General features: G+C 36.5%; 1 protein-coding gene across 2 annotated transcripts in view; it reads right to left on the reverse strand.

Moving 5' to 3' along the window:
• The window catches only part of LOC102599004 (girdin), a 28,608-nt gene extending 19,741 nt beyond the window's left edge, over positions 1-8,867 (reverse strand). The window contains exons 1-12 of one of the 2 annotated variants that reach the window (XM_006361241.2): positions 8,735-8,867; positions 8,586-8,661; positions 8,464-8,510; positions 8,284-8,373; positions 8,146-8,199; positions 6,586-6,663; positions 6,424-6,492; positions 6,189-6,344; positions 5,985-6,111; positions 738-778; positions 224-313; positions 35-139 (exon numbers count right to left, since the gene is read on the reverse strand). In XM_006361241.2, the coding sequence (XP_006361303.1) occupies positions 35-139; positions 224-313; positions 738-778; positions 5,985-6,111; positions 6,189-6,344; positions 6,424-6,492; positions 6,586-6,663; positions 8,146-8,199; positions 8,284-8,373; positions 8,464-8,510; positions 8,586-8,661; positions 8,735-8,770 (969 nt within the window). In that variant the 5' untranslated portion in view covers positions 8,771-8,867. The remainder of the gene's footprint in view (positions 1-34; positions 140-223; positions 314-737; positions 779-5,984; positions 6,112-6,188; positions 6,345-6,423; positions 6,493-6,585; positions 6,664-8,145; positions 8,200-8,283; positions 8,374-8,463; positions 8,511-8,585; positions 8,662-8,734) is intronic. The other variant, XM_006361240.2, reaches the window with a different exon arrangement.
• Between the last annotated feature and the right edge of the window lie 6,293 nt (positions 8,868-15,160).

Here is a 15,160-nt window from a genome sequence, read left to right on the forward strand (position 1 = left end):
TCATCCTAATTTAACTTCAAGCACTTGAAATTACCTGATTCTCCCACTGCACCGCCACCCCTAAAGCTTCTTGATGAGCGGAAGAAAGATTAGAATTTTCCTCATATAGTCTCTCTATCTCTGAGGATTGTGAATCGATCTGAAATAAGAACAGAACGGAATGATTTCAAATTTCACATTGCAAAATGAAAAACAAAATAAAAATAGAGGATGGAGGATATACCTCCATTAGAAGTTTCTGGCGGCTACTTTCCAATCTTTCAATAGCCACTGCCATATCATGTAATTGCTTTTCAAGCCTCACCTTGTCTTCCTTAAAGGGTTGAAATAAGACCTTAAACTCAAAGAACATTGTTCTACCAAAAGTTTATAATACATTTAACCGCATGAGTCTTACCAAAGTACGACCGAAAACATTTTTTGAAGGGGACAAAAATATGAAGGGAATTAGCAAAAGAATTTAGTTGTGATAAAAAGACCATAAGAAACAAACCCAAAATTGAGGAACAGTTTTTGCACAGAAAAAAATGAGTCAACAGGGCAATTACACTGCAAGGGGATTTAGCAGCATGATATAAAGAATAACAATTTTAATAATGTATAAAAAAAAATTTAAAAGAAATTATCAAAAATAATGTATGCTCATTGGACGATCATTTTCCTTTCCACAGAAAACATTAGCCAACTCAAATTTAACATGCTGAATTTTATTTATCAACTGCAGACGCATTGATTACCTCTGAGAATGTCTTCTGGGATGCCTTTCCGGTGACTTCACCTGTAATAAATAGCACAATAATACAGAAAAGACCAACAGATATCACGAGACAGCCAACTGGTCGTTAAATGATAGATATTACAAGCAAAAGAGAAGTTCATGTAATGCATATGATTTATAGTTTACTATGTTAGGTGATTCTTGTTTCTTTTTCACTTCCTAAATTTTGTTGTGCAGTAATATTTTCAGATTGCAGTTTCAAATAAATCTATTTTCAGATTGTTTGCACTCCCCTTCGCTTGCTTCGATATGACCTACATTACTTTCTATTATTATTGATTGACATGAGTCAATTGGATAATGACCTTCATCAATCCACATAGGCTCTTCTGATATTATGGAGTGGACACCCTCAATTTTGAGCTTATAACTACTATTTTACCTTTACCTCCGAAGTCTTTTTTTTCCTCAACAATTTGAAAGTTGTGAAAATTATGCTTCCTTCTGTCTCTTCTCTCTCCCCGTAACTTTCTGCCTCTTCTCTTTCCATGTAACCTTCTCTCCTTTGCCACATACGCCAGGGTCACCGACCCATCTCCCCTACACCACCGCATTGCAGACCGATCTCTCCTACCCACTGTGTCGTCGATCCATCCCTCCTACGCCACCTACCACCATTGACACTGGCGTTCCAGCTTTGGTATGTTTCAGGTTTTTTCTCTCCTCTTTTCTGCTACTGACGGAACCCTAGTTTCTGGTCCACTATTAGAGCCAGAGAGACCCGGTGACCTCAACTTTGTCATCTGTCTCTTCACCGAACTGCCACCAATTCTGTGTTCTCCTCCAAGATCTGACCAAAGAAGTGATGCTATTTTCCAGCAACCTCTATACCAACAAGGTCCGACCAGTATCAAATTGGAGCAGTACTCCTAGCAGCTAGCAATTTTCAGCTACTTCGTGAAGCCATAAAAGCAGGTTCTTTGTACTTCAAGACTTGCCGCACCACAGGTTTCTTTGATCTGTATTTAAATTTTTATTTGGCTAAGCTATATTCTGGTTGGTCTTCGCAGTTTCTTGTTCGCTTTACTTTTGTTTTGACTCTTCCTCAGAAGCTAGTTTTCAAAGTTAATTATTGGGAGATAGTGTAATTCTATGCATTGTTCCCCCCTTATCTGCCTTAATCCCTTGCCTTCTTGATTTTTGCTATAGTTCTGGTCCAGATGCTGTTTGTTTTTAGCTCTTGTCCAGCCTTCCGTATTTTTGTTATCTGCATTGGTGGCTTCAGGGTTTGATGGTAGTTTAAAGCAGGAGCGGGGGTCAGGGGTGGCAAGGATACCAAGGGAGATTGAGATTCTAGATTGCAGATTAGGTCTTGGGACATAGGGAGCTTGAGGGGGAAATCAATAGAGTAAATGACGATTCTCAAGAAGAGGTAGATCAATGTAGCTTGTGTCCAGGAAACCAAATGGGTGGGAACCAAGGCAAATGTAGTCGGGTTTAAGTTGTGGTACTCAGGAAGCTCGAGGAGTAGGAATGGGGTAGGCATTTTAGTTGATAGGGAACTCAGGGAGTAAGTTGTAGAGATTAGGAGGGTGAATGAAAGAATGACGACCGTTAAGCTAGTTGTGGGAGAGCTGACTTTTAACATAATTAGTGCACACGGTGCACAAACAGGTTTAGACGAGGAGGCCAAAAAGCTCTTCTGCGGGGATTTGTACGAGGTTGTGAGAGACATCCAGTGCATCGAGAAGCTATTTTTAGGAGGAGATTTTAATGGTCACATAGGGACCACATTTAGGGGTTATGATGATGTACATGATGGTTTCAACTTTGGGGATAGAAATGAAGATTTCCACTTTTAATTTCACTAGTGCTTTCGATTTGGTCTTAGCAAACTCGAGCTTCCACAAGAGAGAGAAGCACTTGGTGATCTAATGTAGTGCGGCGGCTAAGACCGGGATAGATTACCTACTCCTTAGAAAGGGCGAAAGAGATTTATGCAAAGGACTTCAAGGTTATTTCGAGGTGATGATCTCCTTGGCGACGCGTGGGAGGTAGATTCACAGCGGCGCCCGTTGTGGTTTGGTAACAAGGAGACAATGTACCTTTGGGTAGCGTTGGTTTTCACACAACATTGATGAAAAGTGAAACTATGTAAGTCACATCTAAGGAGTCACGGAAAAGACGCACGAAACTACGCAAATAAGATCTGAGGAGTCACCGGATAGACGCACAGTGCTACACAACTTAGATAAGAGAAAGTAGTCTAAAAAGATGCATGATGCTACACAAATCATATATGAAAAAGTAGTCACTGAAAAGATGCAAATCAAATATGAGAAAGTAGTCACCAAATATATGCACGGTGCTGCGCAAATCGGATATGAGAAAGTGGTTATTGGAGAAATTCCCAGTGCTACACAATTCAAATCTAAGAAGCCACCGGAAAGAAGCATGGTGACAACTTTCTTTGTCTTAGATGCTTCTCTAATCAGTCCTTTTTTTTTGAGAAAAGGGTAACTTTGTATTCATAGAAAAAATTCATCATCCAAGAAATGATGAATTGGAAACTTACATCCCATAGTGTGATGGGCCCACCCCATACAGTTTATCAGATTACAAGTTTCCTAAGAACTCTGCTACTTCTACCACCAACCCCCCCCCACCAAATCTTGTTTACACCAAAAAAATAGAAGACTAATACAATTTGTTTTAATCCTCTGACAAGTAATTTTCTGTCCTTCAAAGCACCTAGTGTTTCTTTCCTTCCATATGGACCACCAGATACATGATGGGATGAGCTTCCACCATTCTTCCTTTTTACCTCTGCTTCCAACTCCTAGCCAACTGTTCAGAAGCTCCAATGTAGTCTTTGGCATCACCCAACTAACCCCCAAAATGCATAAAAACCTATTCCACAAACTGGTAGCTATTTGGCAGTGTATGAATAGATGGTTGTTCACTTCAGCTTCCTGTTCACACATAAAGCACCTTGAGCAGATTTGCATGCCTCTTTTCTGTAGGACCTCATGAGTGAGACATGCCTTCTTGATTAGTAGCCAAACAAAACATGAAACTTTCAATGGACATTTCACCTTCCAAAGCAGTTTCCAGGGCCATCTTTCAGTTCGTGAGACATTATGGTTCATCTTCCAGTAGCATGATTTCACTGTATAGACCCCTTTGTTGTGTATCTTCCATACTGGCTTATCAGAACTCTCAGAGTCCTTAGCATGATTATTTTTCATACATATAGTATTGTCGCAACTTTTGATAACATAATCGTTGGCTAGACATGCAGCTATATGAGTTATAACAACCCGCCGGTTGCGGAAACTTTTTTTATTATTTTCTACCAAGATCGTAGATACTCTAATATAATGTGAGAAATATTATAGAAGAATATTATTGAATTGTGTATCTACATTATTATATTGAGACTATATTTATAGACACTACATTAGACTCCTTTTCCAACTAAGACAATACATTACAATCATTTTCCAAGTAGGATTCTATATACTATTCTTGTTCCTACTCCTATTCTAAATGAAATAAACCAAAACAACTCTCCTCATATTGTATATCAGGGAGCTCTTTGATGCCTTGTAACCTCATTTTAATTATGATATTCTTTTGATGCTCCGTTCAAATAAGTTCCTACTGTGTTTAAATTTTGTTCATTTCTCTGTGACAATCACCAACAGTTATAGTTACCTTGTGATTTCATATCACCCTATTAAATATATGGTTAAAATAAGTTTCAATGGGATCTCCCAAGTCTAGGACACCTTTGTTTGAGAGAAGTCTACCAAGATTTACAACTTGTCTTGGACCTTGGAAAACCGCAATCAAGCATGGAGGCCTTGAAAGCACTGTTGAAGCTGCAGGATCTGTGCAAGAAGCAGAGCATAGCATTCGCAGAATATACCCCGTGATCGGGGAAGCGCGCAGTGAAGGACACAATCACTAATAAGCCATCGCGATCATGGAAGCCCATGTCCCAGCCATCTGCGAAAGCGGATCCATGACCATGAATGCGCCGCCTCCAGGCCTAGTCCAAGATTGCGATCGCAGACCACTTGTCGCAATTGGGGAGAGTACTTAATCACCCTAGTTCCAGCTTTGTTAATTATAGCCTATTTTCTTTTAGGGCTTGTTAGACTTTATTATGTAATATTTAAACCTGGTATACAATGGCAATAACATACCCAACGAAATCCCACATGTGGAGTGTGGGGAGGGTGGCAGCCTTACCAATACTTTATAAGGACAGAGAGGTTGTTTTCGATAGACCCTTGGCTCAAGTAAAGCATATCAAACAATTTAAACCTGGTATAAATAAGTAGAAATATCTACTAACCAAAAATGGTTAGTTTAAAGCTTACATTTGATGAATGATGACTTTTGTGAGAATTGGAGAGTTCACAAATCCACTTGAGGGTATCTTATAGAGTAGATGTTGCTTAATTGCTTGTTTAAGGTACTTAATCTCTATGAAATGTTCTAGATTCTGCAAATCTTTGCAAACTGAAAATGGAGTTCATTTTTTTATGACTGAGAAATTTGTTTGGAACCAACCTTTAGGGCCAAGTGCAGCCTTCGACAACTTAGAACGATAGGCTGCGCAAACTCAAATTTGTGACCTAGGACACAATTCCCTCAATCTTTGCATTGAGCACAATCCTAACCTCTCTAACAGAACGGGAAAAAAATTCCAACCATGTATCGACAACCCAGCAATCTTATCCAACACAGTTTGGCCTTATTTTTCAGTTTTCACCATTCAACATAGCCACGGGTGACGAGTGGTATGTAGCTTCAAATCCTGCCACATTCAATCACCCATATTTAATGCTTTCCGCCTCCGTTCCGTATGAGACTAAACGATGAAATATACACTATTTGTTATCTTTCACCTTTACACCAACCGATACTCTTCATGTTGCACATCCATCGCTCAATTTAACATCTAGTTGGAATTTCTGATCTTAGATTTTTGGACCTACCAGCCTTGCACTATTCAAGATATTCAACTGTGATTTGGTCAATCTTTCACAATTATTTTATATTCTGCACCTTCAATATTGTGACAAATTTTGTTTCATCAGATGGCTATCCTTCCGTCTTTACGTACTCCCTTACTCAATAACCTTTAAGATCAATTTCAATGTTTGACTACCCTGTATCCTGTATCTGGACATTTACATTTATACAAATTGCTAAGAGCTAAGCAATTCAATCTAAAATATTGAACAATATATACCTGAGACCTTTTTGGACATAACAGCAAGCTTCTCTTCCAAATCCTGCTTTTGAGAACTTAGTGCAGATACATGCGCTTTCTCCTCCGCTAACTGCTGTCTTTCTTGTTGCCTCAACAGGGTCAGTTGCTGTAATTACAAAAATGGTATAGCAAATAAATAAAGCTTAAAGAGGTAATCATGACAACATAAACAAACAATGTAACCTCTAATTGAGATTTTAAATTTGCTAGCTCTTTCTCCATAGCTTGCATATGATCTGGCGGAAAATTCATTGAAGTTAAACCACTAACAGGACCGGTCATTGCTTGCTGCTGTAATGAGTTTAGTTCTGCTCTTAGAGATCCCGCATCCTCTTCAGCCTAATCCCAAAAGGATTCAAACGTATTAAGGCATACTATTCCACTTCAACTCATTAAGTGAAAGAAAATACTAGCATACCCGATACTGTTCCTCTTCTACTTCCTTCAAACGTTTCTTAATTGTACGAAGCAGAGCTGAAAGATCCTCCTATATTTAAACAACAGGGCTCATAGGAAAAAGACAGATGGAGCACATATAAGGTTAAAAAAACAATAGAATGGTAGTAGAAATGATATGTACTCGTGCAACAACTGCTGCATCCTTTTCCATGGCAACATCCTTGAGTGCTTTTCTTAATGAAGGTATAGTGATTTGCTCCTGCACTTCCAAAGAAAAGAAAGTGAAGCCACCTATCTACTTAAAAGAGGTCTCAATATCTTACTTAAATTCCTTTTTATTTCTCCTTTCAGCAAAGTGAAGACAAATTCAGAATAGTTTATCATCTAAGGAAAAGGATCCAAGTGTGCAGAATAACGTATTGTATTGGGAAAGCGTAACCAAATATATTGTTGTACTAAGATCTTAAATTAAAGTAATTACAGTATCATGACCTCATCCATGAATGAACACAATAGCTAGGATATGAGCAGATAAAGACCATATTAATAAGGTAATGATATTTGTTTCATTTATTACAATGTCTATAAATAATACTCCCTCCATCCCATAAATGTGAAGGTGTTAAACTGGGCACGGAGTAGAATGAAGGATGTACTTTTGAAACTTGTAGTCTAAAACAAGTCATTAAGAAATGTGTGGCGGTAAATTGTCTCATTAAGGGTTAATGGGAGTGTCACATAAATTGAGACAAAGGGAGTAGGAACAACGTCCACTACCTAAGTCATACTTTATCAAAGTCTTTGTATTCTTATTTTTATTTTTTTTGAGAATGAACTTTATCAAAGTCTTTATATTCACTCCTAATACTTGCTGATTGTTAAAAGTTACAATCATTAAAGGGACATTATCTAGCTGTTACTGTGGCGCAACTGAGATGTGGAAATGAGTGGTGTTTGAGCTTTATAAGGGATTCTTCGATTGGGAAATTGAAGGATGACTACCTTGCTGCAAGAATTGAGTCTGGTATCACTAGATGCTGAAATGAGGATTCTTTGCTATGGACTGGACAGAGCAACGGTGTTTTCTATGTACAATCCTGCTATATAATTTTGGTAACAGCAGAAAAATTTTCTTCATGGCCTTGGAAGATAATTTGGGAAGCCAAAATTACTATATAAAGTGGCATGTTTCAGCTGCATATTGGCTCATGATGGATGCTTGACAGAGACAAATTTCCAGAAAAGAGGTCTGCAGTCATGCAGCAGATGATTCCTTTATGGGAAAGGAATTGAGGATAATAGGAATTCCAGCACTGTGAGGTCGTTGGTTACCTTTGATATCTCTTTTTCGGTATCTTTGGGCTGGAACATGTTTTTAATGGACGAGAATTTCATTTGGAGCCAAACGCAACCTTAGAAACTCAAGGATGACGAGTCTAATCCTCTACCCTTCTCCACTAAAAAAGTTAAGACTTAGTTTGCTTGGCACAAAGGCTTGAATCTTAGTGCTGGAAGTTTATATGAATGAAGCATTTACCGTATAAAAAAAAGGAACACTATGGATTTGAATCCCATACATTGATGACTTTCAAATAACTGATCATAAAACTTTTTCCAGTAAGAACTTATTCTATGTGGACCATTTACATGACTGGTCTCCATTGAAGAAACTATAACTAAAATACAACATCTTTTTCCTCAGATAAATAAGTGTAAATATGACATTTGAAAGCTGCATTACCAGATCATTAAGACGTTTTTGCAACATGTTGTTCTCAACTTCTTTTGTCTGAAGCTGAAGAAGAAAATTTTAGAACAAGAGATATTCATTAGTACTAAAAAAAACGTATTCAAAATGAGGGAGGAAAGAAGTAAATACCTTTGAGGCGAGTGCTCTATTTTCTTCATCTAGTTGTGTGTTTTGTTTTTGCACAACTTTCAATTGAGAAACTAAGGCAGTGATATCATTCTGCAGATGGATACATAACTCAAACAAATGAATATTAACCTAATGGTATTCTTAAAGCAGTGCAGTTTGTGAAAAGGAAATTGAGTTTACCTCTGATAGGCGAGTTGCACTCTGAGATTTTGTAATCCCCAAAACCTCTGGCAAAAAAAAAAAAAACTTTTGAAGATGAGAAGAATGGAGAAAAAGAAGGATTGTTGATTAAATTTTGTTACCAGGTTTAGCAAGATCTGGTCCAGAAGACGTCTTGCTTAATCTCTCTGCTGCTCTCTTTTGACGAATTTCTTCCAACTGCATACATACAAACAAGTTATGGAAAATTTTGTAAATGAGAAACGAAGATTGCGGAGCCTAAAATTCATACCGTTCGACGACCAAGGGAGGCGTGACGAGACTCCATACCCCAAATCAAATCCAATGCGAGGAAGGACCCTTCTCCGCTCCTTTGCCTAACCCAACTTCCCTTTAACACAAAAAAGAGGAAAATAAGAAATTTTTCATTTTCTTTCTTAACAAATATGACAAATTGAATAAATCTTTATTTTGTTTTTCAAACACTTTCTCACCTTAAAATGTAGTAATTAAGTTAATTTGGACAAAATTAATGTTTTCAAAACTTTCTAATCATCTCACATATCATATATCATACAATGACTTTCGCATATAGCCACTCAAAATTAGTCTAATTACGCTCCATAACCATAGTTTGATAATTATAATTCGTAGCTACATGTTATAAGGAAAAGAGAGATTGGGAAAAAGAGGAGAGTGGCGAGCGAGAGTGGGAGAAAGGTGAATTGTATATGTATATCGGTTAGATAACTGTATATTATATATATGCATGTGTATATATGTCAAGCAAGACTGGGAGAGGGAGGAGAAAGGCAAGTGAGATTGGGAGAGGGAGGAGAGAGGCGAGCGAGAGAGGGCAATAATTTGTATAATTCACATCTCATTTGTATAATTCACAACTACATTTGTGTAATTCGCGTCTTTTTGTATAATTAATTAATATAAAGTCTGGAATTATACAAATATGATAAAACTTGAAATAACGAATTGATACAAACATACACATATGAACTTTAAACAGTTATACAAAATATATTATACAAATTACATTATATAAATTATATTATACAAAATCCAAAAACTACACGTTTATACAAACCTTAAAAAGTTATACACAAAAATATTGAATGTATATGGTGACAAAACTGATAAACCAAAGGAAATCATCGTCATATACAAATATAAATCATCGTATACAAATACAAATCGAACGAAGAATTGCTAGTTGCGAATTATACAAATGTGGCGAATTATACAAACGTGACTAATTATACAACTTGAAGTCAGCCCACGTAATTAATGGTTAATGTTAGTCGCGAGTGGCAATTATAGCAAACTATAGCTATGATGAGTAATTAAATAGTATAAGTTTGCTTAACTGCTTAATTTTCCCATTTATCATATATATATATATATATAAGAGAATCTTAGGCCTGCCTATGTGGCGCCACCACAAATCAGGATTCCATTTCACTACAACATTTTAGGCCTTAGGCCACACTAAATCTGGACAACGCTTGTAAAGTGTTGCCTAAAATATTTTTGGCTACGCTTTTTAAGCGTATCCTTAGTTTTTACCATTTGGCTACGATAACTTTGGCAACGCTTATAAAGCGTGCTCTTTAGTAGTATAGGCTACCCTTTATAAGTGTTGTCACATCATGATTTAATTAGCAATGCATGTTTATACATATGACTACGCTTTTAAAGTGTGATATTTTTATTATTATTAAAATAACACTTACAAGTGTGGCCTTATAATTTTCCTAAATTTTTCACCAAAATAATGTATTCCCCCCAATATATTTAACTCTCCCTCTAATTTCTAAGTGGCAAAATATAACCTCAATATAAACATAACTCTAAAAACTTTTTTCCCCAAATTAGAATGCTCTCCTAGTTGCTCTTTGCCAATATAAACATAACTCTAAAAAGTAAACCCTACTTTCTCTCCTTCTCATTTCCACCGCAAAAAATCTCCAGTGTAACTTTATCGATGTTTACTTGTGATTTCCTTTATCGTTCTTCACCTTTATGGGAGAGACTAGAGAAACAATTCGAAGAATTCCAGATCTGGACGAATCAGAGAATCTACATGTTGTGGCGATGGAGATAGATTCAGTCACTCGACTCATATATGTCAGTCTTCTTCTCGATATCATTCTCGTCCCACTGTATATCATTTTTTTGCTAGAATTTTGCATGAACATCAATAATTGTGAACTATGTTCTTCGTTCTTTTGCTCTATTTGTTGGTCCTGGTGTTGATTACTGCTTTTGGCATCTTCATTCTACTTCTGAAGTTCTTAAATTTGTACTTTGTTTTCATCTTACTTATGAAGTTCTTGAATTTTTACTTTGTTTACCTTGTGGGCTTCTTAATCGTAGTTTTGTGTTAATTTTGACGAATTTGATTGTTTGATCACACGCCTCTTATAAGAATTCATGTGCATCTGTGCAAGTTCTATTTTATGTAACTGATATGTCCATCATTGAACAGCTCAAGAGTGACATTATTTATTACTACTCGACAATAATTGTAAGGAATATGACATAACATTAAAAATGACTTTTTATATAATTTCAGTTTCCTATCTTGTATATTTCTATTGTGTAATATCATTTTCTAATACCTAAGAATAATCCACCATAGAAAACAAAATAGCTGGCAGAAAACAATGAAGAACCTGCACAAATATGCTAAAAGTTTGATTGCAAAATTTATTAAGAAGAAGCCGACATTTGGATGGTATAAGGAGATATTTTATGTGCATCTAATGCAGTAAAGTTATGTAAGTTCTTATATATTATCAATTGTGGTAGTAAATATTTGAAGAGACTACATAGGTTGTAGAAGATGCATTTAGGAGATGATTCCATTGTTTTCTATTTTCCGATTTTCTTTTACAGGAATTCTTTTTACATGTTCTTTTCAGCGACTCATAACTTGGATATCTAAGCCCTATAAAACTGGCTAACATAATTGCAAATTTTGGATTGAATATTAATTATTAGCATATCAGTAAGGAAGTATGATTGTTATGGCAAAGAAAATAATATTTTAGAGTGGAACAGAATGCAACTTTATCCATTGTTTCCGCAATCCTGGTGGAGATTATGAATGGGCGAACTTGGATAAACCACCGCCAAGATACTGGCTTATGAAGATGGCTGCTTTGCTTGGTTATGTTGATGAGTCTGTCTATGATAGATGGCTTGAACGGAAAAAGTCAGAACAGATGTTGAATTCCTACAAGATGCTGGCAGCTGATTTTGACAGGTCCGTTAGTTTTTTGTATCTTTCATGTGAACTTAATAACGTATTGAAACATATCTTAATACATCCGTCTTTTCTAAAAGAATATGCTGATACACCCATCTCAAACATAATTCTTCAGTTATGCTCTCTGATCTTAAGACATTACACGACACATGTTGGATCTATGGTGGTGGCAATCAGGTAGTTGTGTTGAATTTTAGCTGGTTAAGAACCAACTAAAAAAATTGGCTCAAACTAACTCAACCTATATTTAATGTGTCAAAAATTGGGTTAGATGATAAGTAATTTGGCTCAGACCTGCATCTTGTTGGTGCTCTACTTGTTAGACATGAAATTTAAAATATAAAGAAAGAGAGTAAATATCTACTACTCGGATCTAACCTTCCTTCACATGTTGAAGCAAGTAATGAACGATCATGTGCTTCTAGAGATTAAAGTGTGCTCTTGCAATCCTGGAGATGCCGAGTGACCTCTTCTTTACATCGTTCGTATATGGAACTCAGATGTTGTTGTTTCTCTTGCAGCACTTCTTCTACATGTTTTCTCTTTGATTTATTCAGACTGGTTATTCTTCCCATGTCTGCTTGAATCTGAAACTCAACATTCTACAACTGCATATGTACTTTCTTAGCAACTGACATCAGGATCTCAACATATCTTTGGTTAGTCAAATACTTCAGTTTGCTTCTAACTTTTTCTAATGAGAAAGCAAATAATGTGATGGCATTAGTTACCACATCCTCTTCATTCCTTTCTAAATGTCTTTCAAACATCCTACAATCAATTCTGTTAGAAGAAGTTATAGAAAGACTAACTCCAGAAAGATTAGCACAACCTTTGTTGAAGAGATTTTTGTTTGGTCGAGGAGGTTGTTCCCCGGTATTACAAATTTCAGGAGACGGTGGTTGCTGTCATCTTGAATATTGGAACTGTCTTCAGAGTCCTTGGTATCACATTCCATGGATGATGGTTTGGAAAACTTAATCTGTGTATCTTCTTCAATGATACTTCTTGATTCCAGAAAATGAGAATTTTCCAAATTTCCTGCATCATCAGATGATTCATCGGGTGTATTGGACTTATATTCTCGTCTAAATCCATCAAATCTCTTGACCTTACAAATGCCCTCAATTTTTGATGTTATATCTATATGATCATGTCACGACCCGAGAGCACCCCCTAGTCGTAACCGGCGTACTCGACCTCTCGGAGGTCTAATACAAGCCTCTTAGCATTCATTCATCGCATAAAACTAAAAACCATAATGAATTAAAAACTTTCTTTACAAAGAAGACATTTCATTAAAACAGTAAGCGGAAGACTTCTAGACTTTATACACTTATGTCTCAAACCATCTAATACTTTGAATACAACATTGGGATTAAGCCCATACAAAACTTCAGCAAATACTAGAAAGACATAAAATAAAAGGACATGTAGGGTATTGCCCTTGAATCTATGAGGACTCACCAAGTCTTCATCTTCAACACTTAGAAACCTATCAAGTAGCCATGACATGTCACCATCTCCAAATCCCTACACTTTAGTCAAAAAGGGAAGAAATGGGGTTAGCACAATTGAGTACTAAGTATGGAGACCATGCAAGAAAATATGCACAACAGACACTTACAAGAAATGTATGATTTCATATCATTTTGATAGAACCTTCACTTCACAAGTATAAGAGACATAAAACAAGTCAACATCACATATAAGACCATAGCCAACCATACACATACTCAACATATATCCATATACAACCACCGTATACATACTCAACATATATTCATATACAACCCATGCTTAACTTTAAAGGAACACATGCCATTTCATTACCATAGGACCTCTACCTAATATAACCTTAAGACACACTTGAGTGAGACAAGAAGTGACCGCCCATACAACCTCTTCAAGCACACTTAAGTGTTCCTCAAGATTACCTTAGATAAGGACATTTCCTTTACAACATAACATCAATAGACCAACATTCTTTAAGAAACCATTTTTGGAGACATTCAAGCACATAAGGGGACTTTCACATAATAGTCGTTAGACTTAGGGAACTCACTTTAGTATCTTCAAAGCCTACTCGTGCCATGTGTAGATAGCATCCCATACTACTACCTACACGTTGTAGAACCTATCCAATAACTAGAGTGCACATCCCACATGATGGGAATAGGCATAACCGACATAGACCATACTAGCTAGGTATGGAATCCGGAGTCTATCCTACTCCGTGGAGGTTGTTCTACTTGCCAAAGGTAGAACTAGTAAGCAACCCATGTAGGCACATGGTTTAGGGGATGTCCAAGGAAGTTCATTGTGCCTAATCTCATACTCAACTAGGCCACCTTCCTAACCACATCCACTCGGTGCTAGCCTTGTTTCCCATAGAGTATTCAATCACATATGTACTTAGAGAAGGTTCCTTTTCTAGTTCAACCAACTCATAGTACCTCTTCCCAAGAAAGGCCCCATTTCTTAGTCATGGCCAATCAAGGTTCATAAGGATAGCTCATTAAATCCCCCTGGAAGGGTGCCTTAGGCCTACCGATTTTTCATTAAGGGTGCCTTAAGCCTGCCGGTCCAAGGTTCATCATTTCACACATGAGAAGGGCTACCACCATTAGGTCTACCGATTTCATGGTTTTACATTTACTTAGGAAAGCTAGACTTATGAAAGGGCACCATTTCTTAGTTTTGCCCATTTCACACATTCATGCATTCAAGACTTTAAGTAACAAGGAGGGACACTTTAGTCTACCAACCAAGTCACAACATTTTCATTTAAGGATACTTCATAATCCAACATCATTTCATATATACATCATGAGAAATCATACTTTAAATCACAATGCTATACACTTTACATTGGATCATCACAAGATCACATAAACTCATTCACATCACGCCTTCACATATAGCTTCACATAAAACTTTACATATAGCTTCATATAGGACTTTACATATAGCCTCATTCATATATAATAATATAACAATACAATAACACTCATATAATGCCCTTCATAGCCTCAATCATAATACATTCCATAAGTAGACACCTCCACCATAAGTGGATCACACATCAATCTATCAAAATTCTATATCAATTCTACATTAACAATGAAGTTAGGCCAACTTACCCTTTTCCAAAGCCACAATCATCATTCCTCAACTCTCCAATAATTCACAATAGATAAGCATAGCTAATAATAAAATCAACTATTCAACTCCATTTAAGCATAATTCTATCATCATTCAATCACAAACAATAATCCCACTTCATATGCCAACTTTAGGAATTTAGGGAAAACATGGGTTCATGGGGATTTCTTTCTAAAAATCATTAATAATCATTTAAAACCTTTCTTATGCAAGAACCCATGCTAGAATCGAAATTAGGACTTTAGGATTTTTGAAGAACTTTGAAAATAC

Source organism: Solanum tuberosum, unplaced genomic scaffold (assembly GCF_000226075.1).
Source record: "Solanum tuberosum cultivar DM 1-3 516 R44 unplaced genomic scaffold, SolTub_3.0 scf00333, whole genome shotgun sequence".
In the NCBI taxonomy this organism is placed as follows: Eukaryota; Viridiplantae; Streptophyta; class Magnoliopsida; order Solanales; family Solanaceae; genus Solanum; species Solanum tuberosum.